Source organism: Echiichthys vipera (assembly GCF_963691815.1).
Source record: "Echiichthys vipera genome assembly, chromosome: 9".
Taxonomy (NCBI): Eukaryota; Metazoa; Chordata; class Actinopteri; order Perciformes; family Trachinidae; genus Echiichthys; species Echiichthys vipera.
The window spans coordinates 4900214-4926281 of record NC_139834.1 but is presented as its reverse complement, the minus strand read 5'-3'; the positions used below and the strand labels follow the sequence as shown (position 1 = coordinate 4926281).

General features: G+C 41.1%; 1 protein-coding gene across 1 annotated transcript; it reads left to right on the top strand.

Annotated features, from left to right (window-relative positions):
- The first annotated feature begins 8973 nt into the window (after positions 1 to 8973).
- Positions 8974 to 20827, top strand: tcea2 (transcription elongation factor A (SII), 2). The gene is made up of 9 exons (XM_083920843.1): positions 8974 to 9089; positions 12308 to 12370; positions 13731 to 13836; positions 16083 to 16188; positions 16380 to 16561; positions 18840 to 18898; positions 19289 to 19441; positions 20282 to 20428; positions 20513 to 20827. The coding sequence occupies exons 1-9, from the start codon at positions 9021 to 9023 to the stop codon at positions 20597 to 20599; spliced, it is 972 nt and encodes a 323-aa protein (XP_083776969.1). The 5' UTR covers positions 8974 to 9020; the 3' UTR covers positions 20600 to 20827.
- The last annotated feature ends 5241 nt before the right edge of the window (positions 20828 to 26068 follow it).

The window sequence follows — 26068 nt, the reverse complement described above, 5'->3', positions numbered from 1 at the left end:
CACATTCATTGTACTTGTAGTCCATATCCAGCCATTTGTCTGATGTAACACCCTTTCAAAATACTATTCCCAGCCGTTGAACTGAACAAACAACAACGGCCCTTTTACGATCACTTCTCTCTTCAGCGAGACACTTTCTATCCTTTTTCTGTTCAAACAACGGTAAACACAGTGCTGCGACATTATAGAAATACAAGGCTTGGATTAGCTTGGACCTGGAAATAGAACTTTGAAAGGGCGTTACTACACGTGAAGACCGGTTAGTCCCAAACTTAGCAGCTTTGTGCTTCTCTTGAACTGAGGTGAAGAAGTTTGCCAACATGTTAATCGTTTTCCTTTAAAAAGAACCAGTGTGAAGGATTTTGTGGCATCTAATGGTAAGATTGCAGCTTGAAACCAACAGAATACTTACCCCTCCCTTTCCAAGCATGCAGTAGGATCTACAGTGGCCTTCAGGTAATATAACAATACAAAAGCCAGTGTCTGGTTGGTCCATTCTGGGCTACTGTTGAAACCTGGCGGTGCAACATGACAGAATCTGTGGAAGAGAGCCTGTTTTCTATGGAGATATGAAGGGGCCCTTCATATCTCCATAGAAAACATTCTAAGGTAAGGAAAACATATTTTTTAGTACCAGGTGATTGTAGAGCTCAACAGTTTGGCTTCGGAAGTAAAGATCCCGTTCATATTCTGCATTAGGATTTTGATTAGCTTGAAACAATGGTTTATGCTCATGTAGAAGCCACAAGTCCGCCTGATATTAATGGTTGTGTCTCCATGGTAACCCTAGATCCCTGACCCCCTGTACTAACCTTAACCATCTCGCAGGACTTGCGCATATCTGGGATTACAATCTACACAAGACTTATATTAATGTTGTTTCATTCATGCTTTCATGGAGAAGCTCTACACAATCCGCAATCCTACACATAACAGCCATCTCTCTGATGGAGCTCGCTGTTACCATGGAAAGGCTTGGCGCACTCACGAACGGCTCGTGAGCTTCTACCACTGAACTATACGACCGTTATGAACAGTCTTGTATCTTTGCCCTTTCTTCCATCTTCCATGGTCATGACTCATCTCAGAGTTGGTTGGCTTGGTTCCAAACTCTTTATACTAATATTACTTTATATGAATATGTTACTGTTCTTCCTGTAGATCTCCCTAAATCCTGCACGCTGCTCCTTTAAGTCTTTTATGACTGAAAATTATTAATTGAAAACACTTCTGACAAAGTATAAATTTCACTTTTGTGTCGCTTCTCAAAGTCTGTTTTTGAACGAGACGAAGAAGGTGTCACTTTTAAAAGTAGACTTGAATAAAAGGTGAGGTTAATATTTTATTGGAAGTGTTTGCAAATAATATGTTTTATTTCACACGGGACTTGAGAACTAAGTGATCGATTGGCAAATGTACATCTGGTTAACAGCCCCGCTTCTGCTAAAATGTAGCGCACAGTCCAGGAGTGTTTCCCACTGGATGGATGACACAGTCATAACAGGGCTATGTTTCATGCAAATAATCAAAAATACAAACTCACATCAACAATCAACGCAATTAAACTTGAAATATCAACACAACATGAAAAGCACATTAAAATGGTTATAAAAATCTAGTTCTATTGATAAAAACAGTAATTCATTCCCAACAATCAGCCGAAGCCTCATTCTTCACTTTTCCAATCATCACATCCTGTCGGCAGAGGAGAGCTGATAGTACTTTGATTACTGTTCCAGTAATTCCTGAAGACGGTACACTTGTCTCCTTGCGGCCCGCATTTTGTCCTGAAGTTTGACTTTCTGATTGAAGCTTTAATTCTGTACCTATTATTACAACATTTTTCATAAACCAGATATCAAACTTCCCAATAGATCTCTTCATATCCAGTTAGTCACATTTATGTGAGCAATTACCAAATCTGTATACAGTAGAAATGACTCACATCTAACGTGCTGATAACAGCCTCTTTCTGACAAAGTTTCAGCAGACTCATTTACCATCAGAGAGAAAGATGGAGCCAACTCCACACAATACTTGGCCTGCTTTCTGAAGGAAGTTAGAATAACTCCATCCATCCAACAGAGAGGACACTTCCCGTCTGAGGTCATAACGAGCAGGGACTCCGAAGACCTAGTGTAGAAGTAGAAAGCCCACTTCCTGGAGCCGAGGGTCAGAATGAACAGCTACAGATCAAGGAGGAGTAGGCACTTCCTGTTTGAGATGGTCAATAACTGAGACTCCAAAGATCCATTTAAAGTAGAGGAGCACTTCCTGGCGTCAGAGGTGACTCTGAATGAGTCCATACATCAGAAGAAGAGGGCACTTCCTGAATTCAGGTTCCATTGAGCTAATACACACAGAACACACACGTCCTGGATACATAGATCTGCTCCAGGTGGAACCAACACTTCCCGCTGTCAGAAGATGAAGAAGAAAGACTCCATAGACCAAGAAGGTCAGAGGGCATCCCCTAAATACTGCCATTTTAATGAAGTAAAACAAGATTTCAGATACTATTGTTTTAATCACAACAGCCAAGAAGCTTAGCTCAGTACAGACAGATGATGTGTCCCAAATGGTGCACTTTCATCCTCAAACTGCCTTCTTTGAGGGTGGAAATGCGTTTTGCATGGTGAGTTTGCTGAGTCAGAAGAGTTCAACGGAGTAGTTTTGAGGTCACAACATGGCTCCATTCACACTGCAGTTCCAAATGCGCTAAATCTGATTTTCCCTCTCATAGGTGACCCATATCTGATTTGCTTTTGACAGTGTGAACAGAACAGGTCACATTGAATCTGACATTTTTGAATCAGAATCAGTTCACTTTTAAATGTGCTACTGAATCAGATACGTATCAGGTTTCTTTAGAATGCGACCGCAATCTGAACAGCCAGGTCACATTTAATGTCACTTTGACCTCATTCTGACCCACGCTGCACTGTTTTGTAAATTAATGATAAATAAAGTTGATTGGGAAAAAAAGTGTGCTACAAGAGGGAGCCAGGAACAGAATCCAAACAAACATGGAGGACAGCAGTGAAGCAGGCGGACAGTGGAGGGAGAGGGAGGTTTTCTGAATTCTCGTCTCTCCTCCTTCCCTTTACCACCCGCTCACAAATTTTTTGGCTGCTGCCACACTGTTCTACAATACTGTTGCCATGTTCTCTTCCGTAAACACTGTTGTGGTGTGATGTCATCAATGATCGACTGCGCATACGGGTCACTTCAGGAGCGTGAGCTGTTCACACAGACAGGCCACATTTAAAGATTAATGTGAACAACCGAATGAATGTAATGAGCAATAAATCGAAATTGTGCATTAAGACCTGCAGTGTGACTGTAGTCAAAGTAGCCTACCTCAGAGCTGATGAGGGGGAGTGGAAACAGATGAGCAGGTGGGCAGGGGAAGGTCAGGTGATGGGAGTGACTGAGAGGGATTACTGCAGGGCAGGGGGGAGCGGTTGGATGTGGGAGTCAGAAGTAATCTGATTCCAATTGGGCTATCAGATCGGATCAGATCTTAACAATGGGATGTACTTTTGGATTTCCCTTACTCTCCGTATTCATTTGTACATGAATGAAAATAGTCTGGTTTCAGATAAAAAGGTGAATTGTCACAAATGTGTTGATGCACACGGATGTGTTCAGTTAGAGCTTCGTCAAACTGGTCAGCCGCGCTTGTTTTGGGCCGGAGCGAACGTAAACAGAAGGGGTCAGCTTTATCTTATGCTCTCATGTTCAGGTGAGAAATTCCAGAACAATGAAGAGGACCTGGGGAGGTGCAACTGTGACTAAAAAAAGGGGAAGGGATGTGACAACTGGAATTCATTACAATGGAAGTCTTTTGCCACTTTTCTAGTTGTGTGAATGCTAACCTCGTGTTGAGTCATAATCCACCACGAGCTGGGTTTTCCCATACTTTTTTGATCCCACAACACAAAAACTAGTAAAGTTCAAGATGTCTTTCATCAGTTCTTTCTAAGGAAATCACAGATGCAGAGAAAGCATAACTCATTTTTTAATTAAATTTTATTGGATCCATATTTTTCTCATTTCAATACCACATTCCTCATCAATGCAGTTATCAGTTTACTTTCCAGGAACTTTAATACTTGCATAAACGTTGTGTACGGTAAAAACATCGTCATCAACCACAATTTTTGGTGCAACAATAAGCAGACACATTTATTCACTGCCATATGAGAGAGAGAGAGAAAGAGAGAGAGAGAGAGAGAGAGAGAGAGAGAGAGAGAGAGAGAGAGAACATGAATTATCCCCCCAATAAAATACCCTAAATTATTAAAAATTGAGCAGATGTATTTCCAGACTTCACATTCTTCACATTTCAGATTCACGTCAAAAAGGAAATGATTGAAATGATGGAAGAAATAATGTATGTCAAACATATTTCTGCCTCCACATCCATCTGTGCTCCACTACAACACAAATGAACCTGTGGTTTCTTATACAGACGCTGATGATCAGCAGGCTTTAAAAAAAGAGATTTATATTTTCATATTCATCCATATCAGTGAATCATGCATAAAGTAGTCCCATACACTGGGACAAAAGGGAGATGGAGAGAAGGACTGGAGCTGAGTAGACTTTACATGAAGACCCTTAAAATGATGATTTACTAATATAACAGTTCAAATGATGATTTACTAATATAACAGTTCAAATGATGATTTACTAATATAACAGTTCAAATGATGATTTACTAATATAACAGTTAAAATGAGGATTTACTAAAATAACAGTTCGGTAAAATGATGATTTACTAATATAACAGTTAAAATTATGATTTACTAATATAACAGTTAAAATGATGATTTACTAATATAACAGTTAAAATGATGATTTACTAATATAACAGTTAAATGATGATTTACTAATATAACAGTTAAAATGATGATTTACTAATATAACAGTTAAAATGATGATTTACTAATATAACAGTTAAAATGATGATTTACTAATATAACAGTTAAAATGATGATTTACTATTATAACAGTTAAAATGATGATTTACTAATATAACAGTTAAAATGATGATTTACTAATATAACAGTTCAGTAAAATGATGATTTACTAATATAACAGTTAAAATGATGATTTACTAATATAACAGGTCAGTAAAATGATGATTTACTACTATAACAGTTAAAATGATGATTTACTAATATAACAGTTAAAATGGTGATTTACTAATATAACAGTTCAAATGATGATTTACTAATATAACAGTTGAGTAAAATGAGAGAGACAGAGAGACAGAGAGACAGAGAGAGAGAGAGAGGGACTCAAGTTGCCCCTGACCCCCCAATCCTGATATCACATCTGCACCCCTGGGAAAGTGGGAGAAAGAGAGGAGGATGAAGAAGGAAGATGGAGAGGTGAGGGGATAATATGGGGAGAGAAGAACGATCAGAAGAGGACATGAGAAAGAAAGGATCATAGAAGAAAAAAGAAGAGAAGAATGAGAGACCTCATTGAAGAGCAGAAGACTGGAGGAATAGAAGCACACACACAAACACACGCATGCACACGCACACAAACACACGCACACACACACACACACGCACACACACGCACACACACACACACACACACACACACACACGCACACACACACACACACACACACATGAGACAGAGACAGGACCACTGGGGCACACAGAGCTGAGCACTGTTGGGGCAGTTTGTTTAATAGAGTAATATGGGACATTTATATGCTCCGATTAATCAGACACAGTCTCCCAGGATGCATCCTTTGCTGATATTAGAGCAGGGAGCCGCTTTTTTGGTTGTGACAACTTTATATTAACTTAATGTTCACTCCTTGAAAATGACTCACAGTGGCGTGCAGAGACTCTTTGAAGGGCAGGGCAGTGTGTCCTCGCTACTGAGGGGGGCCCCTTAGACATGTTTTGGCTCCTAGAGGGCACTTTAGCACACATTTTTCAATAATTACACACACACACACACACACACACGCACACGCATACAGACACACACACACACACACACACACACACACACACACACACACACACACACACACACACACACACACACACACACACACACACACACACACACCTCACAAAGCCTGCTTGTGCTCACGGTCTGCAGTATGTGTGTGCACAGTTTTGCTCTAACTTCTGGTTGGGGTATTAATCTGAGCTAGGGATGTAACGATGCATCTTGAGTCATTTAAAAAGCGATTAAAATATGAACGATTCAAAAAGGTTGTTTCTTCGTTCTATCTACTTTTGACTTTGTTTGTTGACATCGGTGCAAAGATGGTGGCGAGCGCAGCAGGTCGCTCCGGCCTGTTTTATCAGAGGTTCTAACTCAGTTTTGTCTTTTGGAAGTGAAAGAAGTTGTGCATCTTCATCAACTGATTTCCTGTTCTACGCGCAGTGACACAGGCTGGCAGCGGTGCGGAGGAAGTTATTAGGTAAATCATTAGGGCTAGTCTGTGTGTGCCGGGAAGAGAGACGGAGGATGAACTCAGAGCAGACAGCTGGAGCTGCTGATGGTCAAAGCAGAGAAAATATTAGCAGTTAAGTTGTTACGTTTTAGTAAATGTTTTATATTTCCTGACGCTCTGATGTGTCCCTCATAAATACAGAATATACAAGTAAAATAGATGTCTTTATCACATGAATGTCAGCCCGATCACGCTATATATACTTCAAAAGGCATTATGATTATTCAGCTCCAGGAAACACTGAAGTTTAAAAAAAGACATATCTTTGCTTTACCTACAGACATTTAGTTATGTATGTTTGCATATTATGATCCATATAAAAGCAGTTCACATATCTGTTGTCAGAGTCTGTCTGCCCCTGCCCCTCAAAAGGTCTCCGTACAGCCCTGAACCACACATTGCTAACTGGCCTCTGGGAAACACTACCACATCCATGTCCTATGTTTCACACAGGACATGAACAGCGATCCGTCTCCTGGGGGAAAGTCCTGTGTTTCTTTGAACCATCAATCCACCGCCGACCTCTTTAGTTTATACTTCATCACCTCTCTTCCTTATTTGCTTCTGTGATAAATACCAAGGCCACTAGAGGTCGCCTAACAACTCACAGCGTAAATATGGGTCATTACAACATGTGTGCACATTCTGGCACAAAACTGGCATATGGCAAAACTCTTTACACCTGGTAAGAACCACATGGAGACAAAATATAGACTTTTCCTTTCTCATGCTGAATGAAACTTGCCACACTCACAAGGAAATGAGGCTGCCTGAGCCAGAGTCACCTTCAATCTCACAAAAACATTTCTGTTGTGGAGTTTGTCTTTCACATGAGTTTTGTTGGTCATACTTTAGCTGTTTTCTGGTGTCTTTTATACCACTCAAATAGATTTTGATTGACCTAATTTAAAAATCAAATCCATTTGATCAGATATTGTACTACATCTAATAATTTGTTAGTTTTAAGCTGCTACCTGTTGTGACACTTTGTTTAATAAGTGCTTTATTCTAAAAAAAAAAAAAAAAAGGTGACCAAAAAACTCAGATATAGAGAAGAAATGTATCTGTACTGTTGAGAGAAATTCAGTACTAAAGTGAAGCCTTCAGTCACTACACCTGCATCACTCCCACTGATAGCTATTTCATTACTACTTAACATGCAGTTAAAATCAGTCAATCAGTCGGTGTCCCACAGAAATGCAAACTATCATTCCGGCATTGGACATTAAGTCCAAAATAACTTTAACAACAGTGACATCTAGAGGAAAGACATAGTAAGTACATGCAGACTGACTTATTGAGCTGTTGGAAAGGGTCATTTACAGTCACTCCAAACTGAATCTTCCTCCAGAGAGAGGACCATTTAAATGGTTATTTAACAACTGTTTCCATGCATGTGTTAATTTCCCAAGTTGTGTATTATACCTATCAAAAACACTGAACTCATTCCAACTATGCAGTCAAAATGTTCTAATTAAGGAGTGAGCATGAGCTGATTCACTTGCTTGTGTTTGTATTCGGGATGGGAGGTTTCCAGCAGCTCAAACACGATCTCCATCCTAAAGGAGGATGACCAAGCCAAACACCACCAGGATGATAAGCCTACAGCCTGAAAACAGAGTTCATTATGGCTGAGCTCTCTGTTTCTATCAGAGGATATATTTTCAACTGAACCCTCCCGCTGTTGAGTGATGCAGCAGTGCATTTTTAATCATTGTGCATGTCTGTCTTCTTTTTTTGTCTCTGTGGTCGTTTGCATTCCGGTAGTCCTTATTCTGTCTTTGTGTGGTCATTTTATGTATACTTGTGGTCATTTAGCATCTCTCTGTGATCATTTTATCAGTCAAGGCCCCTGACTTTATGGGCCCCTGGGCCTGTGCCCTGTAGGTCTGTTGAGTAATCCATCCATGAGTGCAGCAATGGCCATCATGATGCTTTTATTGGCTAAATTGTAACTGTGTAACTTGGAGCTCTTTTAAGCCAGTGCGCTCAAAATGTGATACAAACTTCATGGGTCTGCTTTGCAACGTTTCTTCTGACCCCAAACACGTTCTGAACACTGAGAGACACTGTGAGATTTGTTACCATCCAACTGGAGATACAGGGTTCAAACATTTAATAAAGGTTAGACTGAAGTACTCTTTTGTGCACCAGTGCACCATTGCATCTTAAAAATATTACAAATCATGCGTGCAACAAGCATCATCAACAACCATTTATGCTCTATGTTTCCCATGATCCGTTTAATGATGAATAAAGTGCTCGCATGCCCATCCACGAGGTCCCCTCCGGCTGCAGGACAGCAGGCTCCTGAATTTGGGGAAAAGAGAACTACAACTCCCAGCGTCCCACAGGGACACACAACAACAAACGAGAGGGGGGCAGCAGCTGGGGGAGCAGGAGACAGACAGGCTGCGTAAAGAGAAGGAAAGAGAAAGAGAGACCGGGGGAGTTTCTCCTCCATCAATGGGCTTCTGACCGCAGCAGAGGAGGAGAACTGACGGAGAGAAAGCCGCTCGACATGGCTAAAGACCAGGAAGTGGAGCGCATCGCCAAAAAGCTGGATAAAATGGTGCACAAGAAGAACACGGTGAGTGCAACAAACAGTTGCTGCATCCGCGGAAAACACGCGATCAGGTGATGAGCTCTACCTTGAACTGCCGAGAGAGGGAACATTCTGGAAACCCTGTGTGTTTAAACTGTGCTCTCTGCTCTGTGGAGGAGCTTTCCCACGTTTCTGCTCAGAACCAAACCCAGAACAAGGATGCTGCTTCTGGCTTTCAGGAGGATTGTTTTGGGGGAAAAGTTTGGCAGTAAATCACTGCAGCTATTGGTCCAAAAAGCTGCCAATTAAGTCACCTGCACCTGAATCCATTACCTCATCAGCTAACTGCAGAGTTTATGAACTATATAGTTAAATATATTCAATTCATACGGTGCCTTTATTGGAGGTTGTTAAAGCAGTAACATATCTATAATATTATTTAATTTAAAGTGTAGTTTTTAATAACAATGAAGGACAAAGATCAACTAATAGCCTAATTGAACAATAAAGAACAGGCCTAATTTTATTATGAAACTGTATCTAAAAACACTAGAGAGCTTTGGGGCAATTCTGTTCATAAGCTGGTACAGTTTACCCTCATCTGTTGAATTAAATAATAACCAGCAGGGCGGTTTGAGACATATCCGAAGTCTGCTTTGAATAATAATTTGTGTCTGTTTTCAATTACCTGTTCAATAAATTCTTAAAAGAACTCCTGCCGCTTCTCCTTCTTTGAAAACAAACAACAACAAAAAAAATCCAGGATGTGAATGAGCAAAAGTTTCAGCATTTGAACTATTGGACACATGTCTCGTACTTCCTCTATATAAATGATTCTGCATATCAATACAGAAGGCAATCTTGGGAAACCAATCCACTATCCTCTGATGACTTCACCCTCTGAAGCTTTTGATTCGTTTTTTGTTTTTAATTTAAATGCATTCATACAAGTCTTGGCCAGGATATCTGTTATCTGTTATCTGGATATCCACCGGATACAATGGAACCACAGCTGTTGACCCCCGAGGCTAAAAACGGAACCATTCTGCCTCCAAACTCCGCTGAAGCTAAATACATTAACAGGTTTTGATTTATTTTTAAATTGTCTTCTTTGACTGAATCATAAATGGGTCCTGGCTAACACATGAGCTAGCCTATATGTTAATATATTCTGTAGCTAGCCAACATATTTTGAACATACAACAGTATCGTTCACAGTGTCCAGGATGATCCTGGACCGCCTCAAGTCTCAGTCGGATCAGCAAATCCTCTTTTGCTGCCGTTACCGATTAGACCCAACACTGCCACTAGCCCACTGGGTTGCTAGCCCGCTGGCCGCTAGCTCGCTGGCCGCTAGCTCGCTGGCCGCTAGCTCGCTGGCCGCTAGCTCGCTGGCCGCTAGCTCGCTGGCCGCTAGCTCGCTGGTTGCTAGCTTGCTGGTTGCTAGCTTGCTGGTTTTTAGCTTGCTTGGTTGCTAGCTCACTGGGTTGCTCGCTGCTGTCCGCTCTCCTTCCGGTGACGTAGCCTCCTAGCGGCGAAGAGTGAGGCGGAGAGTGAGGCGGAGGAACCGCGCGGTCCAAGCTACTGTAGCTATCATACATCCTGGTACAGAGGCTTTCATCCCTCTTTATTGAGAAAATGCTGTACTCGCACTATTTTTTATTTTGTTGTTATGACTTCACAAGTGATTGACGTCCTTTCACCATTCCAGTTGCTCATCCTCAAAGTGGAGAGGGAGAGCAGTTGGAGTTTAGCGGAGCAGACGTATTGATGCTACACCCTCTAGGGCTGTAATGATACACCAATCTCACGATACGATACGATATTCAGCTCACGATACGATATATAGCACGGTATTCAGTCAGCGATATTATTTGATATAATTCGATACAATTCAATACACACCATTTTCTGAGAGGTTTAAAAGGTACAGTGTGATTTTGGTGACATCTTGTTCTTGTTCCATTTACTTGGATTGAATTAATTGAACTGAAAACTAAAAACATCAATTACACAATATGTGTCTGACTGGACAGAGTCTACAGCTTGCAAATGCTGGACAAAATAAATCAAAGATGTGTTGAGAAAATTAGTTCCATTTATTGAAACAGTGCAAACTAGCTTACAAGCCTTTGAAAATATATTACGGTCTCAAATCCTGACAAACAAAGTAGGCAATGGACTCTGCAACCTTGGTGAAGCAGAGGTAAATTTGTGTAAACAACCACCATCCATGTCCAGCAGGGTTTGTTTTGGGTCAGTGGATTTAAATTTGCCACCAATTTCTTGAATCTCCACGCTCTGACTCCGCAAACAGGAAGAGGTAGACGTCTGCGTCTGTGCAAAGAGAGTATCTACACGGTAACTTGCTCTACAGCGACACTAGCGGGTGGCGGACCAAATCTGCAAAGCAAAGCGAACCCGGGTTAACATGAGGGGATAGGAAAGGGATTTACAGTATGTATCGATACTAGCGGCTTAAAAATTGATACTTTATTGGGAAACAAAATATTGTTTTATATTGCAGAATCAATAAAATTGCTCAGCCCTAACACCATCTCAGCTCTGTGAGCTGTAGCCTGAGGCAACATTCACACTTCTACGTTTAAAAATGTAATGGGGCGCCCAGTAGCTCACCAAGGAGAGCAGACCTTTGCAGCATGCCACCCTCTCTCTCTCTCTCTCTCGCCCCCATTTTCTTCTCCAAACCAAACCCAAAAACAATAATGATTTTCTGACTCCCTTAAATGGATTTGAATGCATTTTTGTCTGATAGACGATGGACACGAGGATTCATTGTTCATTGTTCAACGGACACTTACTTGTCTTCTTTAAGTGCCAAATTAAAATGAGGATCTCCCCACCAACGGTGAGCAAGAACCCCACCCAGGGAAAACCAATCTTGTGGTCCCATCATTCTTTCTGTAACCTTTAGTATACGTATAGTATGCTCAATTGTGTCTGGGTGTCTGGGTGACAGCTGTTGGTGGGAGACTTGGAAAGACACCATGAATCTTCTCATGCGGTACAAAAGGCCACCTTGACTTCAGTGGTTAAATGAATGATTGCCACTTAAACAAATCTGTCACTTTGAAACGTTCCTGTTCTTTAAATGGAATCAAAGATAGCATACGGTTTAACAGACACATTGGTAGATTCATCCTGCAGGTGTTCACTGACTGAGGTAGTTTAGCGGTGAGTCCACCTCCCCACATTAACTTTAACTGTGATGTGAAGGATTCCCTTTATTGTTCTGTCTACAGGATGGAGCTCTCGACCTGCTGAGGGAACTAAAGAACATCAAGATGTCTCTGGAGACCCTGCAGGTAATCCATGTGTAATCATGTTCTATGTACTAACATGTACAATGTACTAACACATCCAGCCAAGTGCACCTAAAGTCAGACTAACACAAGGTTGGTTATCACGGCAAAAAAGGCATAGACATTCACCAGCGTCAATGAAAACTTCATTACATCGGCTTATTAAACAGGTTTACTTACATGCTTTAGTAATTTTCCAAAATTGTTCAAAATAGCAACTTAAAGGGATGGTTCAGCGTTTTTGAAGCAGGGTTCTGAGAGTATACGAACCACAGAAAAATTGTGATCAGATTGTTCCACAACATGTTACATATTATCTGGACCATGCACAGATTCTGGGCCAACGGGCCCCAGGGCACAGACATGTAAAAGACCCCCCACTCTGTCTACGTAGGAACAAGACACCCAGATTCAAACAGTCTACTTTTCGTTGTTTTGTAGTCGTTTTCTTTTTCTTTGTGGTCATTTTACGTCCATTTTTAGTTGTTTTCTATGTCTTTTTGATTTTCATCTCTGATTGTTTGGCATCTATTTTAAGACATTTGCATCTTTTTGTGGTAGTTTTGCATCTATTTTAAGACATTTGCATCTTTTTGTGGTGGTTTTGCATCTATTTTTAGTCATTTTGCATCTTTTTGTGATGGTTTTTCATCTATTTTTAGTCATTTTGCATCTTTCTGTGGTTGTTTTGCATCTATTTTTAGCCATTTTGCATCTTTTTGTGGTGGTTTTGCATCTATTCATAGTCATTTTGCAACCTTTTGTGGTGGTTTTGCATCTATTTTTAGTCATTTTGCATCTTTTTGTGGTGGTTTTGCATCTATTTTTAGTCATTTTGCATCTTTTTGTGGTGGTTTTGCATCTATTTTTTAGCCATTTTGCATCTTTTTGTGGTGGTTTTGCATCTATTTTTAGTCATTTTGCATCTTTTTGTGGTGGTTTTGCATCTATTTTTAGTCATTTTGCATCTTTTTGTGGTGGTTTTGAATCTATTTTAGTCATTTTGCATCTTTTTGTGTTGATTTTGCATCTATTTTTAGTCATATTGTGTCTTTTTGTGGTGATTTGTTTCTCTGTGGTCATTTCACATCTATTTTTACTATCATTGTTTGCGTCTTTTCTGTCATTTTCCTGTCACTTTGTGGTCGTTTTGTGTCTATTTTAAGTAATTTAGCATCTCTATGTGATCATTTTGTGTTGTTTTCTTTCAGCAACATTTGATCAGGGCCCCTGACTTTATAGGCCCCAGGGCCTGTGCCCGGTAGGCCCGTTCAGTAATCCATCCAGGATCTGGGCTGAGTATCCCAGATAATATAGGAGAACTTGTGTACCTTTTTATACCAGTTTCTCTCTCTGTGTGTAGTCCACCAGAGTCGGGATGTCGGTGAACGCGGTGAGGAAACACAGCTCAGATGAAGAAGTTCAGACTCTGGCCAAAGCTCTCATCAAGTCCTGGAAGAAACTACTGGGTAAGAGGGTGTGTGTTGTGTGCTTTTTTTTTTTTTTTTTGTAATTAATTTTTTATTGATATTCTTCATCATCAATACAAATATGCTTCTTCACAAAGTGCATTTCAAATATATGTATTCTTCATATATTCATATTTGCTACAATTCCCAGTCTTTTTGTTTGTGTATATACACATAACAGACAAACAGAGGAAAGGAAAAAAGAAGGAAAGAAGAAAACTAAATAAACAAACTTTTAGGGAGTGACATTTTCTTTGTAACCTTATTATTGATAAGTAAAAGTAAAATCAGGCCTAAGAGGCTTTACGTGGGAAACCCATTTCTGCCAGCAGGAAGCAAATTGTTCTGATTTATAGTTGACAAATGCTGTTATCTCCATTTTATAAATGTCTATTGTAATTTCCATCCATGCATTTAAAGTTGGGCTCTCCTGAGATAACCATTTCCTGGTAAGAGTTTTTTTACCGGCTACAAGCAGTGCATTCATTAGGAGTTTATCTCCTTTTGACCAGTCTTGAGGTATATATCCAAAGTAAATGGTTTTACTTGCAAAAGGTAATTCATGTTTAAAAATGTCTTGTAAGGCCTTGTGTATCTCCCTCCAATAGTCTTTAACAACAGAGCACTCCCAGAAGATGTGATAATGGTTCGCGTTTTGGTTTCCACTGTTTCTCCAACAAACAGGGGGATTATTGACATAGTGGGATTTCTGTGTGGGTGTAATAAAATATCTTATTAGATTTTTCCACCCAAATTCCCTCCATTTCTGTGAACTGGTGCACTTCCATTTTAATCTCCATATTGTTGTCCAGTCTTCATCGGATAGAACAATTCCTCCTTCCTTTTCCCACTTTGTTTTAACATACGAGGTTGAGTGCATTTTAAGATTTAACAGACTCTTATACAAACATGAGATAATCTTGCCACCAGTGTCTGAGTTATATGCCTTCCTGAACAGCTCTATCAAACACCTACCTGTCTCAGACATGTTTTTCATCTTTAGACAAATGTAATGCCGCATCTGCAAGTACCGGTAAAAGTCATGCTTTTCTAATGAATGTTTCTCTTTAAGGGTTTCAAAACTGAGCAGTGTTCTTTCTTTCATTACATTACATATAGCTGTTATTCCTTTAGCTGTCCAGTCTTTGAATCTAGTATCCAATTTATTGGGTGTAAAGTCTGAGTCGTATGCACACCATTTAAGGATTACCATATTTTCCTCTAACTTGTGTTCTTTTATGATAGTTTTCCATGTTTTAAGAGTAGATTTCACCCATGGGTTATCAATAGTGTTTATGTTACTTTGTAGATTATTATCGGCTATGATTGCTTGTATGGGAATGGGAGACACGCTCTCCTCAATGCCTTTCCATTGAGCAGCATATGATGGGTTGCACCAGCATATCATAGCTCTCATCTGTGCTGCAAAATAATAATCTTTAAAAGAAGGTAAGCCCCATCCCCCCCTTTCTTTGACCAACTGTAGAGTTTTGAGACGAACCCTGGGTTTCTTACCTTGCCATCTATATCTTGATAGCATTTTGTCCCATTCATCAAATTGTTTTTGGGGTGAGTTCTATTGGCAGGGTCCGGAATAGGTACAACAGTCTGGGTAATATGTTCATTGTAATAGATTCAACTCTCGAACTAAATCTAAGAAAAGGAATCAAATTCCACCTTGCTATGTCCTCCTTGATTTTTTTATGTAGAGGCAAGTAGTTGCAATCTGATAGTCTTGCCAGGTCTTTTGGTATATTGATGCCCAGGTACTTGAAAGACTGTGTTTGCCATCTCAAGGGATATCAGCTGTTTTTTTCAGGACTGTTTGGCTTAGCCCTGCCTTCAAAGTGTTGACACTCACTGACAGTCAGTGTTTTAAACATGGGGAACACTTGGTTAACATTATGAATTCAAAACAAAAAAACGTGGTTAGACATACCCCTATGTGCCTGAAATAAAGTTGAATTAAATTGTTTAGGCAACAAAACCACTTGGTTAGGGTGAGGAAAAGACTGTGGGTGGGGTTTAAATGTAATGTAACTACAAGGTTGGGGTCAGGTCAGGGTAGGTCGTCCTTAATCCTGCGTCTAATAAGGCTGCAGATGGGTTTACAGGGGAAAGCTGAATGAGTTTCAACCAGACACTCAAGGAGGCCTGGTACGTCAGCAATGCGTACAAGACAATGGATGCAGGTGTTCTGACAGTCATCATATATTTTCTTGTATGTTTTTTGTCTCGTCCCACAGATGGTTCAGAGGGGAAGTCTGAGGAGAAGGAGAAAGAGAAGAAGAAGGATGGCTCTCCTGTGAGGTCCTCATCCACCTCCAAGGACTCTGGCAGCAGTGAGAAAAGGTCTGTCGCGCAGTGATGAGATCACTCTTGATTACACCTGCAGTTAGATGAGGATGAGGTCACTGTTTAAGTCAGAAGTGAAAGTCCATTTTCCACTTTGTGGTGTCTTTAATGACAGAAGTTATGTCCTATGTCTCTCACTCCAAACCCTACTTCACTTCTCTCTTCATCATTTCCCTCCTCTTACTCAGCAGTAGGAAGTCAGGGGACTCCCCCACCACGCCCACTACAGCCACCACACCCACCACACCCACCAGCCCAACCAGCCCAACCTTCCCCCCACGGGTCACCTCCTTCCCCCCTGCCCCTCTCACCACCAACAGTGTGCGGAACAAGTGTCGAGAGCTGCTGGTGGCAGCGCTGCAGACTGATGGTGAGAAGATGTGTTTTTTATAGACGTTGTTTTCACAAAACGAAAATGTCAGCTATAAAGTAATTTACTGTGCATACATAGCATTCATTCTTACAATCTTCAATCTCGACATTTGTTGTTGCCTTAACACACCTGATTGTAATGACATGCTCGTTATCAAGCAGCTCGTCAGACTCTCGTGTGTTAGAGCAGGGACTGTATAAAAGAATCGACGTAGCCTCTCCGTCGAGGTCCGTTCTCTCAACTTGATCCAATCGTCCTCGCCTACAGGAGTCGCCAGCTTGTCAGACTTTGACTCTGTCTCATTTTCTCTTACCAAAAAAGGGCATGTATGTGACATGGGGCGGGGGGGGGGGGGGGGGTACGTTTGTCTGGCTGACGTTTATTGAATTAGCCACATTAGCACCACCACCTGGGAGCTAGGCTAACAGCACATGCTACTAGATAAACAGGAGTGGGAGTCATTGTTGAAATTTTTTTCCGGAAGGGAACTGGAGTCATTTTTTTGATTCCCTGTGTCTTTAGCGAAGATTACACCGGCTCCACGAGTCAAGTGCAGGCACTCCTGTTTTAGGTTAGTGGAAAACACTACGGCTCCGGGAGTGAAGTGCATGCAGCATTTATGATCTATGATTTAAACTGATATTCAACCTGTAAGTGTGGTAACTTAAGGGAAACTGCAGATTTTCAACCGGTACTGTGTATTGCTGCACTACACAGTTCTTGCAGATGAATGGTGCCTGCACCCAGATCTCCCCACTGGATGAACATCGCCAGTTTCCCTCTTTAGCTTTAAGCCTAGCACAGCATCATTGATATGACTTTTGCCTTGCACTCAGCTTCGCCCTCAACTCCAAATTTGGTAACAAACCCAAAATGCCAAAACGTGAAGCTTCAAAACAGCAGTCCACAAACCATTAGGCGTGTTTCCAGGGTAAAAAGTGGGTGCTCGGAAAATTTCAGGCCACGTCCTCTCAAATGTCCTTTCACTCTCTGTGTTTCCATTACAAAAAAAGGCCCCAGAGGGATTTACGATTTACGAGAGGTGACGTATAACTGTGAATGGGTTTCGATTGCCAGTGATCAGCTGATCAGTGTTACAGCGGTGCACTGCTCTTTCTCAAAGTGAGAAATACAGAACAGTTGTAGTTTGATTTAAGGTGGCCCGTATGATTCACAACGTCAACTTATGTACAAGTAACATGAAAGAAAACACTGCTGCAAAAGTGCTTGTTGACAGACAAGGTGTGTGTGTGTGTGTGTGTGTGTGTGTGTGTGTGTGTGTGTGTGTGTGTGTGTGTGTGTGTGTGTGTGTGTGTGTGTGTGTGTGTGTGTGTGTGTGTGTGTGTGTGTGTGTGTGTGTGTGTGTGTGTGTGTGTGTGTGTGTGTGTGTGTGTGTGTGTGTGTGTGTGTGTGTGTGTGTGTGTGTGTGTGTGTGTGTGTGTGTGTGTGTGTGTGTGTGTAAGCTGTCACCCCACTGGTGTGTGTAAAAGGGAGAGGGAGCATGTAGCAAAGACCACAGGTTAGAATCCTCACGGCCGTGCAAAGATGTGCGTGCACAGATCGTTATCTGTGCCGCTATCATTTTCACCTCTGGAGAAAAGTGTCTACTCTACTTCACCGTGTTGTTGTGGCGTCTGTTCTTCCACACGTCACATCTCGCTGAGAGCTACATCTAATCAGCAACCGGGTATATCTCAGGGGTTTGAGTGGCTCACATGCAAATTAGGGATGTTTCGGCGAGATAAACCCGCCTCATTCTGGGTAATCTACCATAGTGGAAACGCACCTAATGGGTAGCTCATCATGGTGGCTCTGTCCATCTCTATGAAAAAATGGCGGGTTTGTGCATTGTTTCCCGTGTCACGCTTGTGAGGTGCAGATTTTTTTTACCTCACCCTCTAGTATCAGCTACAACGAGGTGGTACCAAAGTAGCGATTTATTGACACATATCAATTCTGAATATAATTAAATGGTTTCAATACTCAATTATTTAAGAGATCACTTCTGTCGTGATTTGGCGCTAAATATATATAAATGAAAATTGACTCGACTGTTTAAGGCAAAGGATATCCATGTGGTACTGGATATCAATGTTTTTCAATTTATTGTATCAAAGTTGTAAATTCCAGTATTGTTAGAACACTAGAAGGTGCTGTCCACAACTTTCATTGACCTTAGTAAAGAACTTTGGTCATGTGAAAACGAATGGTCTGATTTAATGATGAATATAAAGCTTTTAATGTGCATTAAGCTAAATGTGTGTGTTTGTTCCAGATGACCACAAGAACATTGGAGTGGACTGTGAGCACCTTGCAGCACAAATCGAGGATGATATCCTTTTATTTCATCAACAACTTTAACTCCATAAACCACATGAGCAAACAGCAGGATTTCACAGCTGGATGAAAGATCTTAATCTGAGTGTACAGACAGGGTGTGTTTCACTTTGTCAGATCAACACTTGAGCTAAGTTCGCAGCATGACTCTGTCTGCTCAGCATTTTGTCCACTTCATTTACATAACTATAATTACATTTTCATAACTGTAAATAATGTGTGTGTGTGTGCGTGTGCGTTTGCGTGCGTGTGCATGTGTAAGCAGCACCACAAACTACACCCTCCAGCATGATCACACAGTTGTTATTTGTCTTGCATTTTGGTGTGTGTACGTGTTTGAGACATCCTGTGGTGTTTGTAGTCCTTGACTGCTCCTCTTGCCCACAGATCTACCAGGAGTTTAAGTCGACGGATATGAAATATAAAACTCGTCTACGAAGCCGAATCTCCAACCTCAAGGACCAGAAGAATCCCGAACTGCGGCGTAACGTCCTGTGTGGGAACATCTCGGCTCAACGCATCGCCTCTATGACTGCTGAGGTCAGTCACAGTTTTTCTTTGAGGGTTTCTTTAAGGCCTAGTCCACATGTACATGTATGTTTTTTAACGTAGCTTTCTCTGTGTTTTGGCCTTTGGATCAAACACAAACTGTGTTAGGTGACTGAAAAATGGAGAATTCCTTCCGGGTTTTAGATTTTCACAAACCTTGTGTGCCACTGTCTCCGTTGTGAGGTGTCACAAATGAGGCGACATTTTGTGCAATTGCACTGTTTTGCAAAACAGTGCTGGTTCTAACCAATAACAGGACTATTACATGCCAACACGTAAACATTCACTCTGGTAAACGATGGTCTACGATTTGGAATATTGGTATTTATTATTAATATTGCTTATACAGCGATTATGGTCCTGTAGTCTGATCAACAGAATATGAATAGCAATAAGAGTCAGTTGTAGGCCTCCATAGAAACTGACCAAAGAGAGCCATTCGGTCTGAAAGGCTCAACTGATTTTCCGAATGTAGGACATGGCTTTCAGGTTAGAGTTTGTGCCTGCTGATTTGGCATGCTGTTGACAGCGTGTCAAGTGTGTGGCTGCAGTGCTGGAGCTCCTTTAAGGCTTAAGGTTAGTTAAGGCTGGTGAAGGCTAGTACAGTACAAACGTGTGTGTGGGTGTGTGTGTGTGTGTGTGTGTGTGTGTGTGTGTGTGTGTGTGTGTGTGTGTGTGTGTGTGTGTGTGTGTGTGTGTGTGTGTGTGTGTGTGTGTGTGTGTGTGTGTGTGTGTGTGTGTGTGTGTGTGTGTGTGTGTGTGTGTGTGTGTGTGTGTGTGTGTGTGTGTGTGTGTGTGTGTGTGTGTGTGTGTGTGTGTGTGTGTGTGTAGGAGATGGCGAGTGCAGAGCTGAAGCAGATGAGAGAGGCTCTGACTAAAGAGTCCATCCGAGAGCATCAGCTGTCCAAGGCTGGGGGAACTGAGACGGACATGTTCATCTGCAACAAGTGTCACGGAAAGAGCTGCTCGTACACACAGGTGTGGACGCACACACACATACACGCAACTGAGTTTGGATACAGTTTTAATGACCTCTCTTTGCTGTTGTGTTGTGTGTATCAGGTTCAGATCCGCAGTGCTGATGAGCCCATGACCACCTTTGTGTTGTGTAACAGCTGCGGCAACAGATGGAAGGTAAAGAAACAATAAATAGAAGTATGAAATAGTATTAAAAGGTAAAAAAAAATGTGTGAGTAGCTGCAATTACAGCTTACCACCATATCGCTATAGAGTACGAAACAGAGTTCTTCTTCAGGATTGTAACTTAGTAGATAATGTAGATAATAATAGATAATGCCTATATATTGTTTTGTTAGCATCTGCATTTTTTTGCTGAAGAATATAATACAAATGTGAAATGAAATGCACATAAATATGTCCACATCCTCCCACAACCACTGTAGGAAATGAAAGAACCTGTGAGACCTGCATGTGTTTAATTAAAACCTTCACAACTACTACTATGAAATAATTAAAAACTAAAAAAAAAGAACTGTATAAAGGTATAAATAGTGCTTTCCAAAGTAAACATGTTAATAACATGTGAACTTTCTCATCAAATGTAAATCTTATATTGAGTGATTAACAGAAGCAGGCAGGTCCAATTACGTAGCCTCACTAGAAAGCTCCATTGCAGCTTTTGTGTACGTGATAGAGGCTGAATGACTGACCGGAGTGTCAGTGACACACTCTCACCACACGATGGCAGCAGAGACTGGCCTCTGCTTGTTCCTCCTCCTCCGTCTCTTTGCTCACTTTCAGTCAGAGCGGCCTCCATGTACCTTCTCATGTCCTCCTAACTCTCTTCCATCTGTTTCTCTGCTTCTCAAATTTTTTTTACGTCTTGTTTTTTCATGTTACTTTCCTTCTTTGTCGTCACTTTCAGTTTCTCTCCTTCCTCTTTCTCTTTTTCACTTACCTCAGATTCCGTTCTTGCCCCTCCTCCCCCTCTTGTTTACCTCTCATACCTTTCCTCCCTCCCTCCCTCCATCTCATCCCTCTCCGCATTTACTCTTTCCTCCCTCTTCTCGTAGGTTTTCCGGCCCCTCCCTTCCTCCCTTATTTAGCTCCTGGCTCTAGGTCAAGGTGAAGCCACTAATTTGAGAAGCAGCAGAAGTGTGTTGTTGTCAGTACTTTGAGAGAATCTGGTACAAAAATCTATCTATTAGAGCTACATAAACTTTTATGACCTCTTTAACTTAAACAAATGTTTTTAAAGTGTTGTTTCATTTTCAAAAGATACCGAATAAAACTTAATTTTTAGGAAATTCTAACAAAAACCTTTAACTTTGATGTTTTCAACATTTTTTAAAAATTCTTTTGCAAATGAAGCTCCAATTATAAGTTGAGGGTTTTCATGATGAATCTTTAATCACGTTTCTCTTTCTGTGTCTTCCAGTTCTGTTGAAGAGTTTGTGTGCGTGTGTGTGTGTGCGCGCGTGTGTCATCAAGCAAACTAACTAAAGTGACTTGAATTTGGATTTAAAAAATGAATTTAGTTTTTTTTTTTTGTATAATTTCTTTATATATATATATATATATATATATATATATAAAAGTAAAAAAAGCTGTAATATATTAGAGAAAAGTATGCCGGATCATGTTGTGTATATGGTTTCATTTGTTTTGTATGGAGCACTTAAGAGTTTATTGCTTACGCTAGATGAAGCTTTAAGCCGGACTGAAATCACATTTTGTAGAAACAGCAGATGGGAATGTCGTGCTGCTGCAATATTTTGCCCTTAACATTTCTATTAAAGTTGCTCTTGGATTAAGACCACGCCACTGCACTTTTTTTTCTTTCTCAACTCTTTTCACAGATGCAGATGAAATGTGGGAGTTTTTCTGAATACATGTCTCGGTCTTTCATATTTGTAGAAAGAATATGGTTTTCATAGTTATTAATCATAGTCTGGTTGACTTTACATCCACTGACTGATAATAACAATCACAAACTGCAGTGTGGTCTGTTGCACTTGTAACCATGCCCACCGGTGATGTCACAGTGGACTGATGCACCCTGGAGTGCACTTCTACCTCACTATCACTGCAGCAAGATGAGGGGTTAAAGGTATACAAATATATTGTAACTGTTCTGCATTTAAATGTCTTAAAATGACAATGTTTTATATTTAGTTGAGTTGTGTTCATACATTTTCACAAATATATCCAGCAATGCTCAAACCAGAGAAATGTGCCATTTTGTTTCATTTGGGCACCTGTCAATGTCCCCTTTGTGCAAGCAACTGCCAGAAGCTTCATAAATTAACATTTTATCCAGTTTTTTTTTTTTTGATGCACCTTTAAAGATCTTGGTCATTTTAACTCTATACTTAAACCGGATGCAGGGTTTTAATTACTGGATGGATTTGTTTTGGAGACGAGGAGACCTCTACGAGAAGCTTACAGAAGACAACAACATCCCACGCTGCTTCACGACGTTGCCAGTCTGCATCTTCTGTTATTGCTCTGAATGAGAACCCGGGCAGATGAAAATCCCATCTTGTGCATTTAAATTGCCTTTTAAAGCCTTTACAGTTTATCAAATAATTCCCTTCACACTGTTTGTATCACATTACACAACCTGATATCACTACAAAGAAAAGTCAGCTGTGATGTGGAATATTCCAGCACAATCACAGAGAGTTTGAAGTTGAATATGTTCAAGTAGAGAGTCAAGCTATTACAGAAAATATATCTGTCGATGAAGTCCCTACAAAGAGGTCTTTTTCATTTTACTGAACCAGTTATTAATTACTAAGACAAATCACAATAGACTTAGTGGTCGTGTCACTTTTCCAAATGACGGTGGTGGTGCGAGCGTGTTGACAGAGGTGATGAAAAGTTGTGAGAAAGCAGAGCAGAGAAAGCTCCTGTTGTGTTTGTTGTGGAAACACTGCTGAGCTCTTTCCATACATGAGCATGGGAGGGAGGTGGAGGCACACCAGCTTCTGTGAGGTGTCTTCTTCCTGGATGGAAAACAGACTCAAGTCAGGTGGTTCAGACACAACGCAGAGCAACTGGATCAGATAGAGAAATGGCTACTTGGTGAATGTAGCAAACGTGTTAGAAACCGACCATGTCATTCTCTCGCATTGTTGATTTTGACCATATTTGGTTTGCAGCATGGTTGTGTTGAAAAGTCAAAACTGAAAGTCGATGTCCTGGCAAAATTCAACTGGCTATTTTGGCTTTAAATGAAAGGAAAATTCTGGTTTAATGTGAGCATTCTTCTTAAATCTTAACCATCCGAGGTCAATGCCTAACTATAACCACCTTGCAAGACTTTCGCAAATCTTGAGTTACCATCTAGACAAGACCAGCGTTTGGGTGTTTTACCGCCATGTCAATAATATTAACATTGTACTCTCCAAGATGCAGTAACTGTAGTCACTATCTGACTTTGTACTGTAGAACATCCGTGCAACTATTTTGGTGACTACACTTATCAGAACTGGTGAGAAAGTAAAAAAAAAAAAAAGAATACAGTAGGCTTATGAAACAGTTGCTAAGTTAGCTAAGACTATGCTATATCCATACGTTAGTTATTAATGTAAGCAAATCATGCGTTAAACAATTTGCTAAATCGTTTAAAACTCCATTAATTCATGTCTGTGATGTTTTCTGTAACTGTAACTGAGTAATTATTACTTTATGGGGAGAAAATAACTTGTTTTAGAGCCTGTGAATGTTCTCATGTGTCCAGGTCATTGTTATCCCCAAAGCAATTTCAGTCAAAAGCAACTGGACTGGTTATTTGTCTATGAAGACGTTTCACCTCTCATCCAAGAGGCTTCATCAGTTCATGTACGCATCTGACCAGGCTGGGACTGGTCCAACTTTCTGGTGTGGAGATCCCAGTATTTAACCTCTCACAAGGCCGATGATGTCACTGGGACCCTTTGTGCACCAAGTGCCAAAGACCGTTGTAAGAGTGGCAGTCGTTGGTGGGAAGTTGGTTTCGACTACCGCTTTGTTAGGGCTCTATTGAGCCCTAACAAAGCCCAACAACGATAGTTGTTGGAGTCACAGGAGGCCATTTGTGAACAGTTGTTCTTTGAGGTTAGATTGTTGAATCTCCTGGGAAGGGATGAAAGGGCAGCATTGTAAATTGGAGATAAGTGGTGTCTCAGACCTCCTCCTCTGTTTAGAGATGGCTTCTCTACTTTTGCATAGACGGCTTCTTTTATTCCTGATTCAAACCATCTGTCCTCTCTGTCCAGGATTTGGACATTGTTGTCATCAAAGGAGTGGGCTTTCTCTGTGAGATGTAAGTGGACAGCGGAGTCCAGGCCTGAGGAGTTAGCTCTCCTGTGTTGGGCCATGCGTTTATGGAGTGGTTGTTTTGTTTCTCCAATGTAAAGATCTTTGCATTCCTCGTTGCATTGGACAGCATAAACCAGATTGCTTTTGTGGTGGTGTGGTGTTCTGTCCTTGGGATGTACAAGTCTCTGTCTGAGTGTGTTACTGGATTTGAAATGCATTTCCTCTTCCGAGGATAGATTAGAGTTTTGATTCACTGAGGGGCTCCAACTTTTTCAACCATTGATCTGGCGAGTGGATACCATCAGGTGGCCATGCATGAGAGAGATAGGGCTAAGACAGCATTCACTGCGCCATTTGGCCTGTATGAGTATGTGAGAATGCCCTTTGGCGTTTGTAACGGGCCAGCTACTTTTCAGAGACTTATGCAGGTTACTATGAATTATCAAATTTTTCAGATACTCCTGGTTTATCTTGATGATATTTTGGTCTTTTCTGAGACATTTGAGCAGCATCTGGAAAGACTTGAGACAGTGTTTAAGAGACTGGCAGAGACGGGTCTTAAGGTGAAACCACAGAAGTGTGCTTTTTTACAGCAGTCAGTGAAGTTTTTGGGCCATCAGGTGTCCGCAGCAGGTGTAGGGACTGACTCCTCCAAGGTATCTGCTGTTAAGGACTGGAAGTTTCCAACCACTGTTAAAGAGTTACAGTCATTTCTCGGGTTCTGTAGTTACTACAGGAGACTCATCCAGGGTTTCTCACAAGTTGCTGGACTACTGCATGACCTAGTCAACAAATGTTCAGGTGTCAAGAAAACAGGAAAAGTAAGTCACCAGCTTCGTGCAATGTGGACATCTGAGTGTGAATTTTCTTTTGAGCAGTTAAAGGAAAAACTTACTTCAGCTCTTATTTTGGGTTTTGCTGATTTCACACAACCCTTTTTAGTTGAGACAGATGCCAGCCAGAATAGATTAGGCGCTGTGTTGTGTCAACAGCAGGGAGACACCAAACGAGTCATAGCATATGCTAGCCGCCGTCTATGTCAAGCTGAGAAAAATGACCGGAATTATATAGCATGAAATTAGAGTTACTTGCCTTGAAATGGTCAGTTGCTGAAAAGTTCCGGGGCTACTTGCTGGGTTCAAAGTTTGTTGTCCTGACTGACAATAACCATCTCTGTCACCTCAAGACAGCCAAGTTAGGTGCTATAGAGCAGAGGTGGGTAGCACAACTGTCGGTTTTTGAGTTTGAGGTAAAGTATTGGCCTGGCTCGAGCAACGCTGCTGCAGATGCACTCTCTAGGAAGGAGTTTGCAGGGGAGCCTGAAACTGACCCTGATTTCGAGTTTGACAATTA

Coding starts and splice junctions, on each gene's coding strand:
- tcea2 (XM_083920843.1), top strand. CDS start 9,021: ATGGCTAAAGACCAGGAAGTGGAGCGCATCGCCAAAAAGCTGGATAAA. Junction 9,090..12,307: donor TGGTGCACAAGAAGAACACG/GTGAGTGCAACA, acceptor TTCTGTCTACAG/GATGGAGCTCTCGACCTGCT. Junction 18,899..19,288: donor CAGCACAAATCGAGGATGAT/ATCCTTTTATTT, acceptor TCTTGCCCACAG/ATCTACCAGGAGTTTAAGTC.